This window comes from Netta rufina (assembly GCF_964035555.1).
Source record: "Netta rufina genome assembly, chromosome: 10".
Classification (NCBI taxonomy): domain Eukaryota; kingdom Metazoa; phylum Chordata; class Aves; order Anseriformes; family Anatidae; genus Netta; species Netta rufina.
In genome coordinates, this window is record NC_140133.1 from 9,322,050 (window position 1) to 9,343,266 (window position 21,217).

General features: G+C 55.0%; 2 protein-coding genes across 2 annotated transcripts in view; both read right to left on the reverse strand.

Annotated features, from left to right (window-relative positions):
• Window positions 1-7,345, reverse strand: part of LOC311212999 (6-phosphofructo-2-kinase/fructose-2,6-bisphosphatase 4-like) — a 48,225-nt gene extending 40,880 nt beyond the window's left edge. Inside the window, exon 1 of the transcript XR_014618727.1 lies at window positions 7,184-7,345. The gene's annotated coding sequence lies outside the window, so the exon portion shown is untranslated. The remainder of the gene's footprint in view (window positions 1-7,183) is intronic.
• A 7,903-nt stretch (window positions 7,346-15,248) lies between these two features.
• On the reverse strand, window positions 15,249-19,638 carry LOC311213071 (uncharacterized protein). Its single transcript, XM_084292893.1, has 6 exons — window positions 18,566-19,638; window positions 18,130-18,219; window positions 17,602-17,999; window positions 16,013-17,039; window positions 15,771-15,860; window positions 15,249-15,685 (listed from the first exon to the last, which is right to left on the reverse strand). Exons 1-6 carry the CDS (start codon window positions 19,490-19,492, stop codon window positions 15,368-15,370), a joined length of 2,850 nt encoding a protein of 949 aa, XP_084149019.1. The 5' UTR covers window positions 19,493-19,638; the 3' UTR covers window positions 15,249-15,367.
• Between the last annotated feature and the right edge of the window lie 1,579 nt (window positions 19,639-21,217).

A 21,217-nucleotide genomic window follows, 5' to 3' on the forward strand; every position in this document is an offset into this window, starting at 1 on the left:
TAATTTGCATTCATTATATTTCCTTTATCATCTGCTGAAACATCATAATAGATATTCATTGTGCATGCAAAACAATGATGTATCCCTTACAGCACTGTTTATGTGTGGCTTGATTCCAGCATGGTTATGTGCTTTCAAAAGCATAACAACCTAGCGATCAAGAAGCAAGCACTTGCTATATAAGGGTTTTTATTGCACGAATTGTATCAATAAAGCCTTGAATAGCTTTCTACTGAACGCATGCATTGTGCTGTATGCATATAAAACCTATCAGGCAATCAAGATAACTTGGGGTAGATGTGTTATCAGCAGAAGGTCATGTCACCAACACAGGAACCGCATGAGAGTCCAGGGATATTCACATGCACGTTACTGACGTCAGCAACAACAGCAAAATACACCTTGCTACACCGACACTCTGATCCTCGTTATCTTCACGGGAACCACTCTTGAAAGCATGGCCTTTCAGAGTAGTTTTATTATTTCTGAATGTATAAACATGTTAATTTAGATATTTTTTACATTCCATTACATTCATACCTGGAGAAAACCATGTTGATTGGCCATCATGGTTTTCCTGCAAGGAAGGCTAGATCACTAATCCATTACACCTCCCATCCAAGCAGCCACCTCCCACCTTCAACTCAGAGCATGCTGAAATGAGTTCCCTGAAAAATTAGGCTAGACCTTCAAGTGATGCTCCCAGATGTCTTAAAACTATTTCCATCATCACAACATTAAAGCAATGTTTTAAATCTTCCTGTTATGATGCAAGATAAAGGAAAGAAGGCATCCATTATTCATGCTGAGTGCAACCCAGTTTTAAGAAACCCTTTGTAGCTTAGTGTACACCAGCAACTTCAAACTATTTACATGAGGGGGTGGCTGCTCCTAAGAAGAGCAGAAAAAGGACATTAAAACTGGTGGCGTTTGCACAAATTGCCCATTTGCATTCACAGGTCTAGAGGGCAGCTGGAAATATAGAGTTTCCAAGAGGTAAACCTGCCATGGAAAGTCGTTCCTACACATTGTACTGGTAGTTTCCCATGTTGTTACTACAGCAACAGCACGTACAGCATTGCACAATCTCTGGACGGCTGGTGGGTGTACCCTGAAACATTTTCCTCTTCCTTGGTAGGGTGATACAGCAGCAAGGCCACTTCCCCCAGCTGTATCAGTTACCTGGAATCTGTGATGCAACCCAGGACAGCCAAAGCTAGAGAAGCTTGAAATATTTGAACAAGAAAACACAAACACATGCTTGCATTCACTAGCATGTTTGTCTTTGTGCCTCTTGAGGCTACATGAGAACAATGTCTACAAAGTGGTCTGAAAATGTACCTGTTACCTTGAACCTCTCTATTCCTTTGCAGACACACAAACATTTAAGAAAAATCTTCCCAATTCCTAGCATTTGGGTTTGCAGTTATGAGTAAGAGTATAGTTAAAAGAAGCACGAGGGAAGGATCAGCAACTTTAAATAAAAGAGAGAACCCTTCTCTAGGCTGAAAGGCTTATGAATTATGCTCACTTACTGCTAGTTTCGTATTAGGTATTTTAGCATTTATTATGTATACATATCCTTTGTATACATATCTTTCATTCAGCTAGGACACAATGAACGCCACTTGTTTACAACAGCTAAAGCTGTGCTGCTAAATGTAAAACACAGCAGGGCAAGGGTAGATGACTTCTAAGAGAGAAACTTAATGCTATCTTTAAAACCAAACGCTATTGACTGACTTCAGCAGTAGAATTTCTCAGGACAGGCATTTAAAATAAAAACAGATGAAAAGACTAACTACATGCATTGGGAAAGAAAAGTTATATGGTGAGCTGGAAAAGGAGAAATACATTGACAATAAAGAACATGCAGAATTTGTATTGGATTTAAGCACATGAAGTACACCAAAGGAATAAAAACAACCAAAAAGGCTTCAGGATGAAGCTACCCATCAGATGGCAGCGTTTTAAAAGAGAAGAAAGCAATGGAACTCTTGAAGCATGGGAAGGAGATTTGGGTTTGAAATATCGAGTTACTACTGATGGAGAAATCAAAGAGAAAAACACCAGCAGAAAGACAGATGCAGGTCTGGATGAAGCAAACCGTCAGAGGTATAGAGTGCATCTGTGAGTCATCAGCACATAATAGAAGTTGAAGCCATGTGAACGCCTGAAATAGGGCACGGGGAGACAAGAGCAAAGCAAGGTCATGTTGTGGGAGGAGGAGGAGGAAGCATGGGCTGGGGGGTGGAAAGAGTATCATAAAAGCAAAAGCAACGAGATGTTAGAAGAAGCAGTGACTATGCAGGGAGGTCAGGGAGAACAAGGAAAAAAAAACATGGCTCTTTGAACATTCTGGTTCCATCAATAAGGTGTGAATTGGCAGAGACCAGTATGAAAGCATCTAAAGTGGACTCAGAGCAGACATTGAGCTGGAGGTTGTACAATCTCACGTTGTTGGAAGGACAGGACTTGTCCAAGAGCTAGAACAAACAAACAAAGAGGTGAGTACAGTTCCAACAGAGTATAACATTCAGCATATATTGCCGTTTGGGTAAGCGGGTCACTAATGGAAAAGCCCATGGTGGTGGAAGCAATAGCTGAAGTCCTGCGCCCACCCCTACAGTTACTCCCGGTTTCATGTGCATGCTGTAGGCAGCAGAGATTGGAAGGCTTGTTTTTGAAAATGAGGAATAAAACCCCCTGGAAAGGCAGCATGGAAAACTGACACTGACACAAGGAGCAAAAAAAAACCTCACAGCATACATGACGCCAGCTGCCTCTGGAAATGTTCTTGAGCTCTGCGGAAAGGGAGCGTATTCATCCAAATGAAAATACAAGAGAGTTAGAGCAAAGCTTCTCAGCAGTTTATAATAAAAGCTAAATTCACCTCAATTTAGCAAGCTGCAATGCTGTCATATAGCCTAAAACCTAGCACTGGAGGTGACAAAACACCAGACAGACATACCATGATCCCAATCACAAGCAAATCTGTGTCTTCATAGCCTCCAGGGCAGATTTCTCATTTTCTGTGTGTTTTGCAAGTACAGCTAGATGGCTTATCAGCTTCCTGAGACTAACAGGATCAATACGTAGATGAGGAAGCTTAATAGGGATAATAAAATTACAACAGCCAAAATAACCTAATTTGTGAAGTGCAGGCAGGCTAAACAACAGAAATATTACAAATAAAAACTGCTGCAAAGGGGAAACATTTGCCAAACAACAGTTGCCGTCAAAATATTAGCAAAGAAACCATTTTTCTTTGTGTTTAAAAACAAAATCCCCCAATTCTCTTTATATTTCTAAAAAGAGCTTTGTTTCAGCACCAGCCTCTGTAGAGAAAATAAATCATAATGAATGACTGCAGAGTGAAGAAGGCCATACTCCAGCATGTACATCATAGGGGAGAGACTGGCACCACAGTATGTAAATACACATCAAAATAATTAAATTTTAATATAAGTTGAAAGCAAACAGCACGTGCAGCAGCAGTGGTAGCAACCTGACAAGCAAGTGACAGATGCTTCAGGTTAGGAGCACCCACATTATTTTGTTGAATAGCATTAGCCACAGCCTGAAAAGTAGTTCCAGAAAGAGACAAAATAACACTCGAGGAACTGGGCGAGGGGGGGGAAGTTCCCTGCGAGGTAAAGCAGAGGGGGTTGCTAGAGGAAAAGGAAACCAGGAGGCTTGGGTGCCCAAACACAATCCTGAATATTAATGTTGTTAGAAGACTTTCATCTCCCAGCATAAACAGCCTCCCTCCAGTATGTGAGTGGGGATGGGCTTGATCTAATTCACTTCATGTTAGTATTCGGCTATGTAAATGGGATATGATGGTGGAGCAAAACCAAAACAGATCAAATGCAAACGCATGTACCCTCCACCTCTCATGAAACATCAGCTGTTCAGGCTCGCTTGCTCAAGCCCTGTCCCTTCAGGAATCACACGGCTGGGTCATTAACCGATTTGAACCTTTTTGGACACAGGACAGAGGTCTCAAAAACATTAAAATCTCCTACATTTTAGTGAAAACTGGCTACCAAGAGAGAAGAGCTACCCTGCCTGCACTTCAGCCTTCCCCATCAGACACAAGACTGGCACTAGATGAGCCCAGGTCCTCAGACCTGACCCAAACCTGAGGAAGAACAAACAGTTACAGCCACAAGACCTATATCCATGGGAGATACCTCTTCCAGAACTGTTTGAATTTTAAGTTTCCATACCCTAACCCCCAAGTGGGGCATTTCTCAGAGAAAAAATAAAATGAAATGAAAGAGAGGGAGAGAAGAAAAAGAAAAAACACAGCTAGATCAATCTCCTATAAAAAATGAGGAATGACTTCGACTAACAGGAGAGCTGCTTTCCTCTACCACGAAGGCTGCCTTGCTGCTTGTTCCACTCCTCCTTCATCCCTACCAGCCTGCCTCTTACAAGCCACCTAAATTTTTTTTTAATTGCAAGAGGTCACAAACCCCTGAAATCACAAAACTTACTGCAGATGGAGCAACCACCCGAGTGTGAACCTGTTTCAAAAGGTGCCCCACCACAGCCCATCTGAGCGGGGCAGGAACAGCGCGTCCAAGTGACGTTCCGCTGTCACCACGCGGCTTCACGCCAACCCCGCAGCAAGCTGAGAGCCCCCAAGCCCTGGCAGCCCAGCGATCGCCGTGCTGGGGCACAACACACACACAGCCAGCCCCGAGCCCATGGAGAAGAAAGAGGCTTGATGCTACACAGAGAGAAGAGAAAACGCACATCAGAAAAAAGAGTAAGGTTGGGAAGAAGTTTGGTGGTCCACTATCTAGTGACAAGGGGAGCTAAGGGTTTCATGGCCTGTAAACAAGATAGTAACGTCCTGAATCATCTGAAAACTAATGCCATGCAGTCATTTCAGATATCTAAGTGACCAGTCGTGCTGAAATTATACCCACACGCACAGATTGAAAGCTGCAACAGGCACATTTTATCCACAAGGACACTCATGACAAATACATCCGATTTTATTAATAAAACATTACAAAACAGCTCTCTGATCCATCACGTGGAGAAAAGTCAGTGCAATTAGGAGACTCGTGTGCATTCAGGCCCTACCACAGAAGTTGCTCACTGAAAGATTTCAGGCTCATCACAGCACACAGATTCAGCTCCTCAAATATTACAGATGCCAGCGCCCCAAAGAGCCCCCCCTTCACCAGCCTCTCAAATGAGAGTGAGGTTTTTGGACATAGCAGAACCTCAAGGGCACTTCAAACCACGCGGGCAACACGACATACTCCATGCAAAACCAGAAACATCGCTTCTCGTCGCGGCGACACGAACTCACGGACCCACCAGGTCGGAGCGAATTTACCCAAACCGCGCTGCCACACTCAGCAACTCCAAGGTTAGCACTTCACCTGGCAGCACATTAAATACGTCTGGGGATCAGTATTCATAATTAGCGTGTGATTACAATATTTAGGGCCAGGGTTTGGCAGGCACCCAAGAACAAGCCTGGTTATTAGCCAGCCCGAGCCAATGCGGTCTCTTGGGGTGAGCCAGGCCAGCACTACACCAGAAACTTCCTCTCCGCGCAACCAAATCACACCGAAATAACCCCCCGGCCTCTGCAAATACCAACGCATGTGGCTCCTTTCCATGTCCCCACTTTGAGCGCCTAATAAAAATTGAGTAAAACCAGGAATCCACTTAGCTTACTTAATTTCAGCTGCTAGAGAGCCCGACAAGACGGATGAGCGACTACAGACTTCTTTATTCCCTTTTACCCCCTTGTAGGATTTAATCGCTGGACCTCTTACGCTCTCAGAGAACACAAATCAAGCACTGCTTGTGACAGAAGGTTAGCCGACAATTATTTGACCCAAAATGGGACAAAAAAAAGGCTTCTGGGAAAAACCAGAGCAGACACAAGGAACACAGCACTTCCCATATCTGTGGCTGCTGCTTCCTCCACTGCACGTTGAGAGTTTTTGTCATTTCTGCTACATTTGCCTTGTGAGCTTTTCCATGGACCTGACCCACGCAGGGCATGTGGATGACAAGCCTACCCTATATTCTGTACACAAAGCCATAATCAAAAATAACACACAGAGCAAGAAGGTGAGAGTACCCCACCAAGTCTTTCCCATCAGGAAAAAAAACAACAGAAACCCTTCTGACCACACTTTCCAGTGCTTAAAGTCCAATGTAGAGAAAAATGTCTGGGACAGGGTGCTGCACACAGCTCGAGCCCTACAGAAACCCCACAGCCTCAGCAAGCACTCTGGGAGGCAGCCGCGGTGCTCTGCTGGCAGTGAGACACCAGGCACAGGCTGCACTGACCAAATCTGTGATTCAGAAGAGCAGAAGGAACATTGATGCAATCCAGTTGAGAAACACACTGGTGTAACCAAGCTGATTTTTTTTTCTTTTTTAATTAGATGGATGACTAAAAAAAACACCATAAAACTGCTAAAAGCACTTCGTTTAATCCAACAACACCCTGCCGCTGGGCTATGTTTGTAAAACTTGGTGCTTTTTCCTAACAAAATGTCCTATTTCACTCCGTCCAAGCAGACCCTCCCTCCAAGTGACCTCGCCAAAGTTCTCAAACTCAAACCCTCCCCAAAACGCTCCCCGCGCGGTGCCCTCATCCTGCATAGCGATCCCTCCACGAACACCCTCATTAGATGACGGCTCCAAATGACCGGGACCTGATGCAAATGGATGCTGTTGCTTTTAATTGCAGCCATAATTATGGGAGTGCCTCGCAGCTGAGTAAGGCCACATGAAGCAAACTTACTGGCAGCCTCGCGGAGAGCCCCGCGCTCGCTCCCCCCCCCCGGCTCCCCCCGAGTGACCCCACTCGGGATCGCTCCCGTTTGGCTCCAGCTGCTGCCGCCCCGTTGCTGGCGGACACCTGGGGAGGTTTCACTGGGAACGAGCGGGGCTTTAAGCCCCAGCCGGCTGCTGCCCCGGCTCCCCCTCCTGCCCCAGGCTGCGGCAGAGCCCGGGCGAGGAGCGGGGCAGCCCGGATCCCCCCACAAATAACCAGTGGGGACCCCAGAAGGGGATGGATCCCACCTCCCCCCGCTGACCCGGGGTCGTAGCGATCTCCTCTCCCCCCTCCCAAAAAAAATAATAATAAAAAAACCCTCGTGGGTCCCCAACACCCCCCAACGCCCCCCGCTCTTACCTCTGCGGTGCCGGCCCTGCGGGCGGTGGCGGCCCCACATCGGCGCCGCTGCCTCCGCTCCTGCGGAGCTGCCCGCGGCTGGGCGCGGAGCGGGGGCGGGACCGGGCCGGGGCCGAACGGGAGCGGCCCCGGGCAGCGCCCCCCCCCCCCCCTCCCCGCCGCCGCCCGCCCCCGCCGCGGAGGAAAGGGGCAGGTGCGGGAGCGGGGAGGGCGCAGAGCCCCCAAGGGAACCGGGGTCGGGGGGCTCCGAGCCCCCCGTAGCGCCCGGCGAGGAGCCCGAGGGGCAGCAGCCCGGCGGGGGGGGCAGGAGGGTTTCACCTTAAGATCGAAAGGGTTGACGCAGGGAAGGGAGTTTGTAGGTATTTTTGCTTAAACTCCACGTGATGTGTAATTTATTACCGCGGTAGGATGGGTTTTAGTAACTCCTTCGTCCTCCTGCCTGGTTCCCTCCAAGAGTGCTGCCTGGGCTGGTTCCAGGCCAACACAGGTACCAAAAGCTCTGCAAACAGTCCTGGCTCTGCCTGGGAATCACCAGAGGTGTAAAGCTTCAGTTACCAAAATGCAGCTTCTTGAACGTTAATCACTCACAGAGATGAAGTCATGTGAAAGAAAGGTTGGTTTTTTCATAAACACCGAGTGTTTATGTGCTTATCTCCAGATGATGATGCCCCCTGCAATGAGGAAGCTCAGTGCCCGAGGTCAGCACGGTGCTGGTGGCGGTGTCACTTCCCCGTCGCGTGTGTGAGTGACTCACCCAGCTCCTGCTGCTCCCCTGGTCCTGGGCTCTACCTAAAGAAAGCATCGACCTGCTCAGAAACCCCTCTGGAAACCAGATTGTAAGGGACCGTGGGGGAGTGGGGAGAAAGCAGTTGCCCTGGAATCAAAGGGGCAACCTTCTGTTCTTTGGGGGAACCCTCAACGTAAGATCCAGCTCCTTGTGCATCCCCTGGAGCACCGAACAGCTTCTAGGGCTGCCTCCATGCGAGTGGTGGGCTCTGTGGGGGCCAAGCAGAGCTTCCTTTCATGCCCACCTCCTAGGCAACATGTTGTCCTCCCTAACTCCCCTGTGATTCTGTCTGGACTACTGATACTTCATTTGCTTCACTGGCACGGACGAAATAGTGCAGAACACGATTTGGGGCTTGGTGTGTGACTCCTTCCAGCTTGGGGCTGCTGGCTGAAGCTGTCTGGGAGTTGCTCCATGAGAAACATCCTCAAATTGCACCCCCTCCCCCCCCCCCCCGAGGGACAGGGGCAAAGCCCCGTCTTGTCTGGTCTCTCCCCAAAACATCTTATAGTTGTGGTTTCTGGGTTTAGCAAAGTCTTTTCCCAGCATTGCCATTTAAAAAAAAAAAATGTTAAAAAAAGTGTAAATATATATATATATATATATGTTATTTTGGTAGGTGGTATGAAGCCACATGAGGAGCAGAGAGCCAGGCCACTGCAGCAGCCATCCTGCATATTCATCCTTCTGTCCTTGGCCTTAAAAAATGAAGGAAAAAACAGCAAAACCACACGTCTGCAAGGAATCCTCATTGCTTAACGTAGATAAAAGGGTTCAAAGTTCCCCCCTCTCCCCCCAGCCAGCGGGAAGCAGCTCAGTAACCACACCAGGAACTTCAACTGCTTCTCTGGCAGAAGAAACGCTCCCAAGTACCAACAGCAAGGAAAGCCTGTAATCCAGCCTGGGCTGCAGCACAGCCCGGCACTGATCAAAGGGCTCCTGCGTTTTCTTTCGGTGTTTTTTTGTCCTCTGTCTGGCCAATTCTCTCCTCCAGCTCCACGGGCTGGGAAGGGCAACGTGAGCGCTCAGTGCCGCCACTCTCCTCCCAGCGCCCGCTCCGGGCTTGCCCTCTCTTGTCCGGGCGGTGTGTGCAGCCAGCGAGGCTGGATGTGAGCTGTGCTCATGCGCTCTTAAAAGCAAAATACGGATCGACCGGGACGGGGTTTAGCTGAGGGAGCTGTTGGAAAGCTGGGGTTTCGCTCAGCACCCGCGCAGTCAGCGCGCCATGCAGGGGGACGGCTTTCTGCCTGAGCTAGGAGGGCCCGAGGGAGGTGGAGTTGTTTGGGCTGGCATGGTGAGGAAGAGATCCAAGGAACAAAAAAATCAAGATAAGCACTCACACGACTCACACCTGGGATTTTTGTCTGAGCTTGTTCTTGGATTAAACCGAGCAAGCAGGGTCATCCTTTGGGCTTACTTGGTCCTGTGCCCTTCTCTGACGTTTTCATGAGTTAACTTTCTTCTGCTGTAGTGTGAGCCAGTAGCCTTTCTCTCTGGATGACAGTAATTTAATGATGGTTAAACCCAGGGAGGTTTTATAACTATTTTAGCTGGCTTGTAGTCAAGTTCCTTGGTTTCAATGGAAGGTTTAAGCTGTTGGTCCTTTGTTTTTGTTAAAGCTCTTGGGAATCGGGCAAATGCAGGACTGTATTGTAGCTGGCTGAGCCAGGCAATGCAACTATTATTTTTTTTCCTTACAAAGACATTTTGTAGTCTTCACCCAGACAAACTGCAAACTTTTAGAAGTGTAAAAGGCAGAAATATCCATCGTCGAGCCAGCAACGAAAGGTTAGCACACTGCAATTATTCATGTAACCACATTGTACCTCCTTTTTCCTTTCTCTTAACTCCTTCATCTGTCCAGACAGTAAGATCTTGCAAAAATGACGTGGGCCCTTGTCCTGAGGCGCAGGAACACGTCAGGGTACCCCAAGGCTGGAGACTGCAGAAGTATGGGAAGCTGAATCTTATCAAGTGGGAATTCTCCCCTCGCCCAGACCCCAGGCGCTCGCCTGGCCTTTCTCGGGCTCCGTGGCAGGGGCCGCCTCGTTACGTGCATTGCTGGCGTGTTTGCCTGGCTATTTTTGTGCTGCTCACTTACTGTACGTGCAGCTGCAGCCGAGTGCTGCGTCTCTATCAGGGACAGCTGAGATTTTCCATAACCTTTGACTAAGAAATAGCCGTGTCTTTAATCGTGGCCCCTCTGCACAACAGGTAGCACTTGGGAAGATTACATAAATATTACGGTATTAAACATGTTTTCGGCATGTTGCTTGCTTCGGTGTTGCACTTCTTTCCAATAGTGGCTGTGAGGAAGAGGGAATAAATGGCACATTCAGACCATGGGAGAAATTAATAGTCTGATGTATTCTCTGTTTCCATTAGGGATTACCCACTGATTAACTTCCTTGTTATTTTAAACCTTTATATGGATTTATCTAGCAAGAACCCAGACTGAGGCACCCTTAGGAGGAGATCCTGCCTTCTGGCCATGGCAAAAGAGGAAAAGGTTGAACATCTGCCCAACATCCTGAAGGGTAGCTGCTGGCAGATGTTGGTGCTGGTTCTCCCTGGGCTCACCTGACTTCGTACACCCATGGGGTGTCATTTTCAAATGAGTTCATTCAATCTGGGCGCCATTTCTGTCAGCAATCAAGGCAAACCGAGCAAGTCTTAGCACAAAAAATAAAAAGCAATACGAGTATTTTTCAATACGATTAAACCCAGCATGTTTTTCTGGCTGAAAATCTGTTCCACCTAGCTCATTTTGTTAGGGTGGCAGAGGTGCGGGGAGAGCAGAGTCCCTTCCTTCAGCGAGGTTGCTCTGCTCCAGGCCAGCGAGTGCTGCCAAGAGGCAGCTGTGCCCCAGGAGCCGTTCGCACAGCCCGGGGGAGTGGGCTGGTTTCAGGTGACCATTTGCAAAGGTCACCACCTCCACTGTTTGGTGAAAGAAAAATAAGTTTTAACGCAGCCCACTCCTTGTCCCAGCTGCCTCAGTGATGAGGAAGCAAATGCAGTACTGAGTGCGGTGCAGATGCCTTGCACCCCGCATGTATCGGGCATTCGTGGTCACGCACCCACTGGAGCCCTGCAGCAGCCACATAGAAAGGGTTCTGGCTGCCGTCCGTCTGCCACCAGAGCTGCACCTGCTGTGCTGGGTACTGCTATCTGTGCTGTGCTTTGCAGGTTTGTTGTTGGGGTGAGAAAAGCTGGGCCTGGAGCTATTCAGCTCCCTGCTATCTTGGCTGGGATCTGCGTCGTGCAGGTATCTGGTGATGCATATTAAAGCAAGTAAGATAGCAAAGCACATGCGCTTTGCACCAAGGGTCAGATACAGCCTGAAGGTTTTCTCCCCTGCTTCAATTTCAGCTTGCTTTGTTTTGGCCAAAGCAAGCCTCAAACTGCCCAACAGGACAGAGGATTGTGGCTGTTTCATCTTAATTGGGAATTACGGCTAGCAATCTGTCAAATCAGGCTTCTCCTCCCAAGAAAACTTAGAGCCAAATGCTTGGCAGTTTGTGCAAACTGCTTTGCCGTCAGATTTGCTATAATGTTCAGTGTTTAAGTTTGCCCACAGTGTAGCACTGGAGCATCAGAGCAGCGTCTTGGAGCGCTGTGTGCCTGTGCATTTAACGTGTCATGGGAGGAAAACTCGTCCGCAGGGTGTTCTATAAAGCACAAGCCAGTCGGTTCACAAGTCTGACGCTCCTTGGGCTGTTGATAACCCTCCTGTTGGCTTGCCAGCACTAGCACAGGACACTGATGAGCCTGTTTTTAAAACCCCAGGGTGGAAAATAACCAGGAGAGGAGTTACTGCCAAGTCAGAGCAGCAGAGATGCTGCAAATAGCGCAAGTGTTGTGCCTCCTGGTAAGCGAGCTTCCCAGCGCGGAGGCATTTTTGTTTACATAACCTGAAGCAGGCTCTGCTGTTTGGGCTGGATGTCTAAACAGTTGCTGAGAGCCAGCAAGCCATGCCTCAGGGTTGGCAATGTATTATTATTATTTTTTTCCAAGTAACTTCTGAACTTGCAGTCCGCTGAGCCAGAGGAAGGAGCGCTGGTGCCCCTGGAGCGAGGTCTGTCCCGCACAGGCCGGCTGTGGAGTCTGCGCCCCAGAAAGACCAGAGGTCTGGATCTTTCCTAGAAACACCAGAACGAAGCAAAAGAACAGAAGCGGGAGGTTTTCAAACACCAAATCCAAATAGGCTGCAATCCTCTGTCCTGTTGGACAGTCTGGGGCTAGCTTTGGCCAAAACAAAGCAAGCTGAAACTGAAGCAGGACAGAAAACCTTCAGCCTCTCCCGACATCGCCACCGAAAGCACGCCACTGTTCTGACACCTCCAGCGCTGCCAAGCCAGCACCATCAGCATCTCCCCCAGGACCGCAGCACCAGAAGCAACCAGAGCTAGGGACAGCCACCAGCACACGGTGCCACAAGCCTCTGCTGCACGTATGTGAGAATAGCGGGCACCTCAAAGACCCACGTGCTTGATGTTGAGCCATACAGCTCCTGAGGCTGCTTTCAGCATGGATTTTATGCCATCCAAAAGAGCTCTGGGCTCACGCCAGCTCCATGCACTCAGCGGCCAGGAGCATGGGCAGAGGGAGCCTGGCTCCAGCCCCCTCAGTGACATCCCATGACTCCCGAGGTGGCTGGTGGGGGACCAGCACTGCTCACGAGGTGCCACCGTGCTCCCTGGTCACCTGCTGCTAACCGTAAGCATGGGCTGGTAACACACAGCCAGAGCTGCAAGCAGTGTCTGAGTACGGTGATGTTTGGCAGCATGGGGAGTTCCTCTGTGCTGATTTTGATGTTTTTAGTCAGGGTATGAGGTAGAGGAGAATTCTTATTACCTAATTAACAGCCCTCTTATTTCCAACTTGCGTCTGAAAAGCCTTTATTTGGGAGGGGAGGGCTTTCTTCTCTCTCTTTTACGTGATCTCCATGCTTTATTCAATCTGTACTTTGCCTTTCAGCTAAACTACTTCATGTCCTAGTCATATCAAAGTATTTAAGGGCTTCTGACCATTAGCATCTTTGTTCTAGGTCCTACAACATTCTTCCTCATTTCAGAGCAATCGGCAACTCAGTTTTCACTGTTTGGGATAGTTAAACCATCCTAAGCACTGAAGATAGATTCTCTTCTGGAGACAGAACATGGCTTAATTTACCTAGACCAAAAATACTCAACAAAATACTTTTTGAAATGAAAAAACAGGCTCTGTAAGGATGGATTTAAACAACTGTCCATGTTTCTTGGAGCAGTGCTGATCTGAGCACTGCAGATTTGCTCACCCACCCTGAAAACCGCTGTCTGTGCACGGTGTCCCTACCGTGTCCCTGTCCTACTTGGAGCCAGGAGCTGGTGATGGGACACCCAGTGTCGGGTGTCTCTGGCTACCCCATAAGCTGGCCTCCAAGGTTGGAGGCACAGCTACTGTAAGGATGACTAACACAAATCCTTTTCAACACACTGAAAACTACTACTTGAAGGTGACAAGACTTGCTGGAGCCCAGGCTTACATTATTGCAACACCAAGAAAAAGAGCTCGTCCACCTTGCCAGCCTGGCTTTTGCTCCAGGCGAGCCACGAGCCAGCACCTGGAGGCAGGGTTCTCGTGGTGTTCATGCAGCTCCTGGCAGTGTTCAGACATTTCTGCAGCTCGAGAGGCAGCGTCTCACTCCTGGTGCCCTTTTCAGTGCTTTGTTCAGGTAATGGGCTGAGTTAGCCTAAACTTCCATGCCCACGAGACTCCCCAAAGCAGCCCCTAACACCGCACCAGGTATCCAGAAGCCAAACACCTAAAGCACATGGAATGACAAGAAGCTCCAAGTACGGAGCCGTGACACCTTCCAGGCATAACAAGGACTTGGACATCACAGTTGTTTTCCTTCTGTGAATAGAAAGGTGAACTTTGATACAAATACCAGATTCTCAGTAGCTCGGGAGGGACGCATTCGGAGCATTCGAGTTGAATCACGTTCTGCATACAGAAAATACTAAGATAATATTGTTTCCAATATTTACACACAGCGTTTGTCAAGTTCTTGCTGTGAGAATTAGATTAGACAATTCTTTCTGGGCCAAAATCCAATTATGACTAAGTTTTTCAAGGGAAAGAGCTTGGCAATCAGGTGGTACATGCTTCTGAAGCCTGTGGCTGGGGAACCAAAGGGTCCAATCGCATCACCATCATTACCTTGTCCGATTCCTAGTCAAACTAATAAGGAGATGTGAGCAGGATGGATACTTATGATGTCTCTGCAGGAATCAATCAGGTTGTTATTGGGGTACACACAAGGATGAAAGTATGGGCAGCCAGCCCCAAATTATTTCAGGTGGGAGGCTGATGTTGCCAACTGCTTTGTAAAAGACACTCATGCTCTGGAGAGAGCATCTTGTAAAGGGATGTCTGGAAATGTTTCTGTGTCGGCAGTGTTCCATTGCCAAAATGATGCCTGCTATCCACAGCCGAGCTTTTATCACTGTACTTGAAAGACTTGTAAAGAACAATTTCTAAACTAAAAATCTTCCAAAGTATTTCAGTGGGTTTTGAACTCATAAACTGAAAAATATAAAAATGCAACCCTGTGAGAGTGGCTTGTAAGGACAAAGAAGGGGCATCAGAGACCCGCAGCTGCTTTAGAGCAGGAGGTAATAGGAAAAGGACTCCCCGAGTTGTAGATGTCACTTCTGTAGTGCATCACCAAGGTGCAGTCATGAGCTGATGCCTGACCTGGTCCCAGGAGTAAAATATCAAGTCCCTAAATATCAAGTCCCTGCCTAGCAGTTCTCCTTCCTTCTTTATGTCTGCATTTAAGAAACCATTGTCACCCTGCGTTGCTCTGTACTTCTATGCCTCTTCAAAACCGGAGGCTCAAATTAATTCTCTTCCTAACGTTCAGCTACAGGTTTATTGACTCCTCAACTCTGCAGTCATAACGCCCGGTGTGCCCTTGTGCGTCGTGTCCTCTCCTGCAGGGACAATTCCCCACATGGGGAGGTGCCCGGGGAGAGTGGCAGAGAAGTGGCACCCAGGGCTCTCCTGCACCTGCAGGGCTCTGTATGGGCTGGAGCAAAGCAGAGGGGACGGGCGCAGGGTGCCGAGCCTGCTGTGGGGTATCAGAGGGTGCTGCCAGACCCCACACCCCACTGCCAGACCCTTTGCAGCATCCTGCAGTGTCACGGGTGGCCCTGGCTGTCCCCTTACCAACCCTGCCACCACCAGCAGCCGGATCCACAGCGGAAGGACGCAGCGACACTGAGCTTTGCAGAGCAGTTTTATTTTCAGCCTGGGCTTTGCTTCCTCTCCTTCCCAGCTGGGTGCGAGGCGGTGCCGCCCTCCCCACCTTGTGTGTCCCCAGCACGGGGGCGGGGACGGGACGCGGGCAGGGCTCACGGGGAGGCACGCTGGGTGTCGCAGCGCTCTCCCTGCCAGCCGCTGTAGCACTGGCAGCTGAAGCCTTCGGCCAGCTGGGACGTGTCCACGCCAGCAGCCAGGCTGCGCACCACGGGCTGGGGCTTGGCAGCCGACAGGTCGATGGCGAAGCGAAGTGGGTCGAGGTGCAAGAAGCTCTCCTGGTCCCCCCTGCGCACGCAGCGGCCGTGGCTGGAGCAGAGGCTCTGGCTGCACAGCTGGGCGCTGGTGGTCACGTTGACAATGTAGTGGCCCAGGGCACCGTCCAGGTAGTCCTTCAGCTTCAGGCACATCTCCTGCACGGGGAGGTGATATCACAGCCCCATCGCGGTGGGAATGAGGGTCCTGAGGTCCCCGTCCCGCCTCCCCTCCCCAACTCACCTTGGAGGTGCTGTAGTTGGAGCTCCCCCAGAGCACGATGCCCGCAGCGCCCTGAGCCGCGCTCTCGCCGATGGTGTTCACCAGGTCCTCCTGCGCCCGAGGGGAGAGGAGAGGTCACCTGGGCACACCGCCACCGCACCAAAAGCCACCTGGCACTGAGCCATCAGCCACCGTCTCCCAGCACAGCGCCGCAAAGCCCCAGAGCACCCCAGTGCCCCGCACCCCGTCCCCACCAGCCCCACCTCAGAGAGGAAGTCGACGGTGTTGTCGAAGGCGATCTGGGCGTAGGGCAGGACGGGGATGGCGGCGGCGAGGACGCCGTCCTGGACGGCGAAGGCCTCGGCCACGCGGTAGCGGACGTAGCTGAGCACCTTGCCAGTGCCCTTGAGCTGCGGGGGCAGGTAGATGCTGGGGTAGAGCGCCTGGCTGCTGTTCCAGAGCCACCCCAGCTCCTGGTTGCGCTGGCGCTCCACCGCCGGGCAGCTGCCGTTGTACTGCGGGTTGCCGAAATCATTGTTGTAGCAGTCAGGGAAGCCGTAGAAGCCCCAGTAGCCGCCGGGCCGCAGGCGCTCGCCCAGCTGCAGCGTCTGCTCCATGAAGTTGCGGGCGGCCTCCTCGTACTGCTGCTGGGCCATCTTCTCCACTAGCCTGGAGGGCCACTCTGGGTGCTGCTGCCTCACCAGCTCCTCCGACCTCTGGCGGTAGACGTCCATGGAGCCCCAGTCGCGGACCCAGAGCGGGCGCCAGCTCTCCCAGTCGATGACGGCCAGCCCATCATAGGAGGCATCGGGCAGGGCGCTCTGCACATCACGGGCAGCCTGGCGGAGGTGTGCGGCCAGGCTGGCGTTCTGCGGCAGCCCCCCATCCACCGGTTCACCCTGCGGGGAGTAGTGCGGGTAGAGCCCCAGGCGCTGGCTGTAGAAGAGGGTGACGTCCTGCCCCACAAAGGCCTGCTGCGCGTTGGCCAGCACGTCGAAGACGCCGAGGGGCAGCGTGACGTTGTGCCAGCGGGCACAGGGCTCGCTCGGCACGTTCCACACCGTGACGAAGGGACGGCCGGCGAGGACGGGACCGGGACCGGGACCGGTGGTGGTAGCAGCAGAGGTCGGGGTGGGCAGGAGCAGCAGGGTCCAGCAGTGCCACCACCGCCACATGGTGCCCGGGGACGGCGCGCCGGGGGCACGCCGAGCTTTTATGGGCAGCCCGGAGGGACACGGGGCCCCTGCAGGTCCCGGTGGTGGAAACCGGAGGCTGGCACGGTGGCGGGCCCTGGTTAATCAGTGACACGGGGGGGGGGGGGGGGACACGGGACAAGGTCGGGCTGGGGACGGCGCCGCGCCGGGACCGCCCGGTGCCCTCCGCGCCACCCCCCCGGCACCGGCCACGCTCGCGGGGTGGTGCCAAATCCGGGTGTGGGCGTGGCCTCTGGTGGATGTAGGCGTGGCTAACGCCACGGTGGGCGTGGCCTCGCCCGGGGGCGCGCCCTTGGTGCTCCACGTGTGTGCCCCCCCCTCCCCAGCACCCCCCCAGCCCCAGCCCCAAGGAGCCGCTGTCGCTCGGCGCCGCTTCGGCTTTAATCGCGGTGCGGCCACGCCGCCCCCGTCCCTCCCCTTACAACAGGAGAGGCCCCCCCGTGCCCTCCCTCCGTCCCCAGCCACCCCCCGGTGGGCACCAGCCCCCAGCACCCAGGGCAGGAGAGGGGTAACCCCCACCCCTCCCACCCCAATAAGCTGCCAAGCAGGCGATTTAGGGCCAGTGTCCCTCAGGTCCGCTACACCGCTGCAGAAAGGGGGTGCTGGGGGGCCCCATCGCAGTCCAGCGAGGCTAGCGCCAGCCCAGGATTAGCAGCAGCAGCAGCACCCCCAGTCCCATGGGCGTCGGGGGGCCAGGGGCTCCCCCGCGGGGTCCTGCCGGCTGCTGGCAGCTGCTGCCCTGCCAGCCCTGGTAGCAGTGGCAGTGGAAATTGGTCCGTAGGAAGCGGGTGTCAGCGGGGGACAGGCGGCCCTCGGCCCAGAGGAGGGGGTGCTGGGGGTGCTCCGCGTCCCGGCGCCGCAGCTGGAAGCTGCTGGGGTTGAGGTGCAGGAAGACGTCGGCGGAGCTGTCCTGGCGCAGGCAGCGGCCCTGGCCCTGGCACAGCACCGTGCTGCAGAGCTGCGCTGCCGTCGTGACGTTGACGATGTAGCGGCCCAGGTCCCCCTCCAGGTAGTCCTTGATGGTCTGGCACGACTCCTGGGGAAAAGAGAAGGGGTCAGCAGGGGCGTGCTGGGGTGCCCCAGGGTGCATCCCAGGTGGAGAGGACGCCCTGTCATCAAGCTGTCAGTGCCCTCCCACCCCTCACCCAGGCAGACCCCAAACCTACCCGGTTTTTGGTGTAGTCTGCGTCACCCCAGAAGATGACCCCGGCTGCACCCAGCGCTGCACTCTCGCCAATGGTGGAGATCAGGTCCGGCTGCAGTGACAAGAGCCTGGTTAGTGCCCACGGGCCCATGAAGCACAGGGTGTCCCAAAAATACCCATGCCACGGGGCGAGGGGACTGTCCCGGCTCCTCAGAGAGGAGCCTGCACCCAGACCCTCCTCCCTGGGGCTGGACCGACCAGCGCAGGAGCCGAGGGCTCTCACAGCTCAGGGTCCCAGCTACAAGGACCCATGTGTCCAGTGACACCTCCCAAGGGAGTGGATGTGGGGACAGCGGCCAGCACTCCGGCCAGCCCAGAACCTCTTTCCATCATGGGTTGAGGCCACCCATGGCTGGGATGAGGACAGCCCAACAGCACGGCCCCACTGCCAGCCCTACCTGGCTGAGCACGTCCATCTTGCGGATGTAGGTGGGCCGGGTGTAGACGAAGACGGGCAGGCTGTAGCCATCGTGGTGCTGCTGCGAGATGCGCATGGCCTCCATCACCCGCGCCCGCACGAACTTGCGGCTGTTGGGGGTGGAGGCCAGGAGGGGGTCGAGGTAGATGGAGGGGTAGAGCGCCATGCTCTCCCTCCACAGCCACGCCAGCTGGTCGTTGCGCGTCTTCTCCACGTCCGGGCACTGCCCCGTGTAGCTCTCCTTGTTCTTGCTGTAGTCGTGGTTGTAGCAGTCGGGGAAGAGGTAGAAGCCCCAGAGCTGCTTGGGGCGGAAGCTCTTGGCCGAGCGCAGCGTGCTCACCATGAACTGCCGCGCCGCCGACTCGAACTCGAAGACCGCCTGCTTGTTCACCTCCTCCAGGGAGCGGTGGGGCTGCCGCTGCACCACCAGCTGCCGCGAGACCTCCTGGTAGACGTCCTTGGGCTTCCAGTTGCGCACCCAGATGGGCCGCCACTCCTCCCAGTCGATGACGGCCAGCCCCTCCTTGGCGGGCGAGCGGATGTACTTGCCGATACCCTCCTGGAGCCGGGCGAGGTGCTCGGCCAGGCTGCTGCGCTGGGGCACGCCGCCGTTGACGGCCACGCGCTGGCTGGTGTAGTAGGGGTAGAGCCCCAGGCGCTCCTTGTAGAAGATGGTGAGGTTCTGGTCCACGAAGCCCTCGTTGGGCGACGCCTGCAGGTCGAAGATGCTGAAGTCCAGGGCCACCTGGAAGCGGGGCTTGCAGTCCTGCGTGGGCACGTTCCAGGCCACCAGGAACGGCCGCCGGGTCAGCAGCGGGGCCGCCGACGGCTTCTCGGGGGGCTGCCGGGCCAGGGCCAGCAGCGCCAGCCAGGGCAGCGCCAGCGCCGCCGCGCAGCCCCCGAGCATCGTGCGGGCACCGGGCGGGGGGCGAGCCCGGCCCCGCTCCGCTCCCCTCCCTCCGCCGCCGCCGCCTTTGTCCGGGACAAAGCCACCGGGGCGCGGCCGGCGCGGGGCAGCCACGTGCGGCGGGGCCGCCCCCTCCCGCTCCCGGTGCGGGCCCGGCGCCGGAGCCCGCTGCCGCCCCGCGCCCCCTCCCCGCCCGCCCGCGCTGCCGCTCCCCGCAGCCGCTGCCCGGCCCCGGTGCCCGCTCCGACCCCGCTCCCGCCGCGCACCCCCGGCGCCGCCCCCCCGCCGCCCGCTTTAAGGCGCCCGGCGCACACCACGCCCGCCGCCGCGGGGGTGCCGCCCCCCGCCGCACCGCCCGGCACGGCCCGGCACGGCCCCGCCCGCAGCTCAGCCCCCGCTGCAGGGGCGCCGCTGCCCGCGAGGTGCCGGCGGAGCGGAGCGAGGCGGCCGGGATGCGGATACCGGGGGGGCAGAGCCCTGGTAACGGAGCGGTTCCCCCCCCGCGTAGCGCGCTTGGTACAGCCCGGCCGGCCTCGCGCGGCGGGGGGCGGGGCCTGGGCCAGGGGCGGGGCCGCCGGCAGGGGGCGCCAGGGGGCGGGGGGGGCCCGGGGAGGTGGCACCGGGAGGGGGTGATGGCACCATGGGGGTGGTGGCACCAGGGAGGTGGTGGCCCCATAGTGGTGTCCCCAGGACAGTGGTGTCCCCACAGTGGTGTCCCCAGGGCCATGGTGTCCCCAGGGTGCTGGTGGCCCCAGGGTGGTGTCCCCAGGGTGGTGTCCCCAAGGCGGTGGTGTCCCCATGGCCATGGTGTCCCCCCACAGCAGTGTCCCAACACAGTGGTGTCCCCAAGGTGGTGGTGTGCCCCCATAGCGGTGTCCTCAGGGCCATGGTGTCCCCAGGGTGGTGTCCCCAGGGCCATGGTGTCCCCAGGGAGGTGGTGTCCCCAGGGTGGTGTCCCCAAGGCAGTGGTGTCCCCGGGGCCATGGTGTGCCCCCATAGCGGTGTCCCCCCATAGCGGTGTCCCCATGGCAGTGGCATGTGTCCCCACCAGGAGCCAGGCTGTCCTGAGCAGGACACTCGGTGCTGCTGGCCCTGCTGCTCGCCCCCTGCCCCATCCCTGGGGACAGGGACAGGGAGCAGCAGACGCGGGGACACGGTGGCGGTGGCTGTCCCCACGTCCTGCCCGTGCCTGGGCAGCAGGGTGGCAGAGGAGGGAAGGCAGCGCCCGAGTGTCCCCGCCAGCAGGGATGAAGTCAGCCCCAAGACAGCTGGGGAGAGGCTGGGCCACCACGGCCCCACTGCCATCTGCTCCCGGAGTGACACAGCGGGGACACACGGGCTGTGCCGGGACCCTCCCTGCCCTGGTGTCCCCTCGGCAGGCAGCAGGGACAGGGCCCGACCAGCCTTGGTGCCCTGCAGGAGCCCCGGCTGCTGGGGACACGGGGATGGCAGCTCCCCGCGGTGTCCCCATCCCTGCCCCTGCTCACCCCCTGTCCCCGTGAAGTCGCCACGAGGACAGGAACGTCCCCCAGCAGCAGCGGTGGCCCCCACCCACCCGCTGCCGGTGCCGCCAGGACGGGGACTGCGGGGCCAGGAGCCACCCAGCCCGGACAAGGGTGGGAAGCCCAGGGCGAGCCCGGCCGGCGCAGGGAAGGAAGCGGGGCTGAATCTCCGGAAGCGCTCCCCAGGGACGGGAGCGCCATCATGTCACCGCCCCGAGTCCGT

Excerpts from the sequence above, each read along its gene's own strand:
- LOC311213071 (XM_084292893.1), bottom strand. The coding sequence starts at position 19,492 with ATGCTCGGGGGCTGCGCGGCGGCGCTGGCGCTGCCCTGGCTGGCGCTG. Across the intron at positions 17,040-17,601 it reads CTGCTGCTAATCCTGGGCTG|GGCCCGCCACCGTGCCAGCC; the intron begins GCGCTAGCCTCG and ends CTGATTAACCAG. Across the intron at positions 15,686-15,770 it reads CCAACTACAGCACCTCCAAG|GAGATGTGCCTGAAGCTGAA; the intron begins GTGAGTTGGGGA and ends CTCCCCGTGCAG.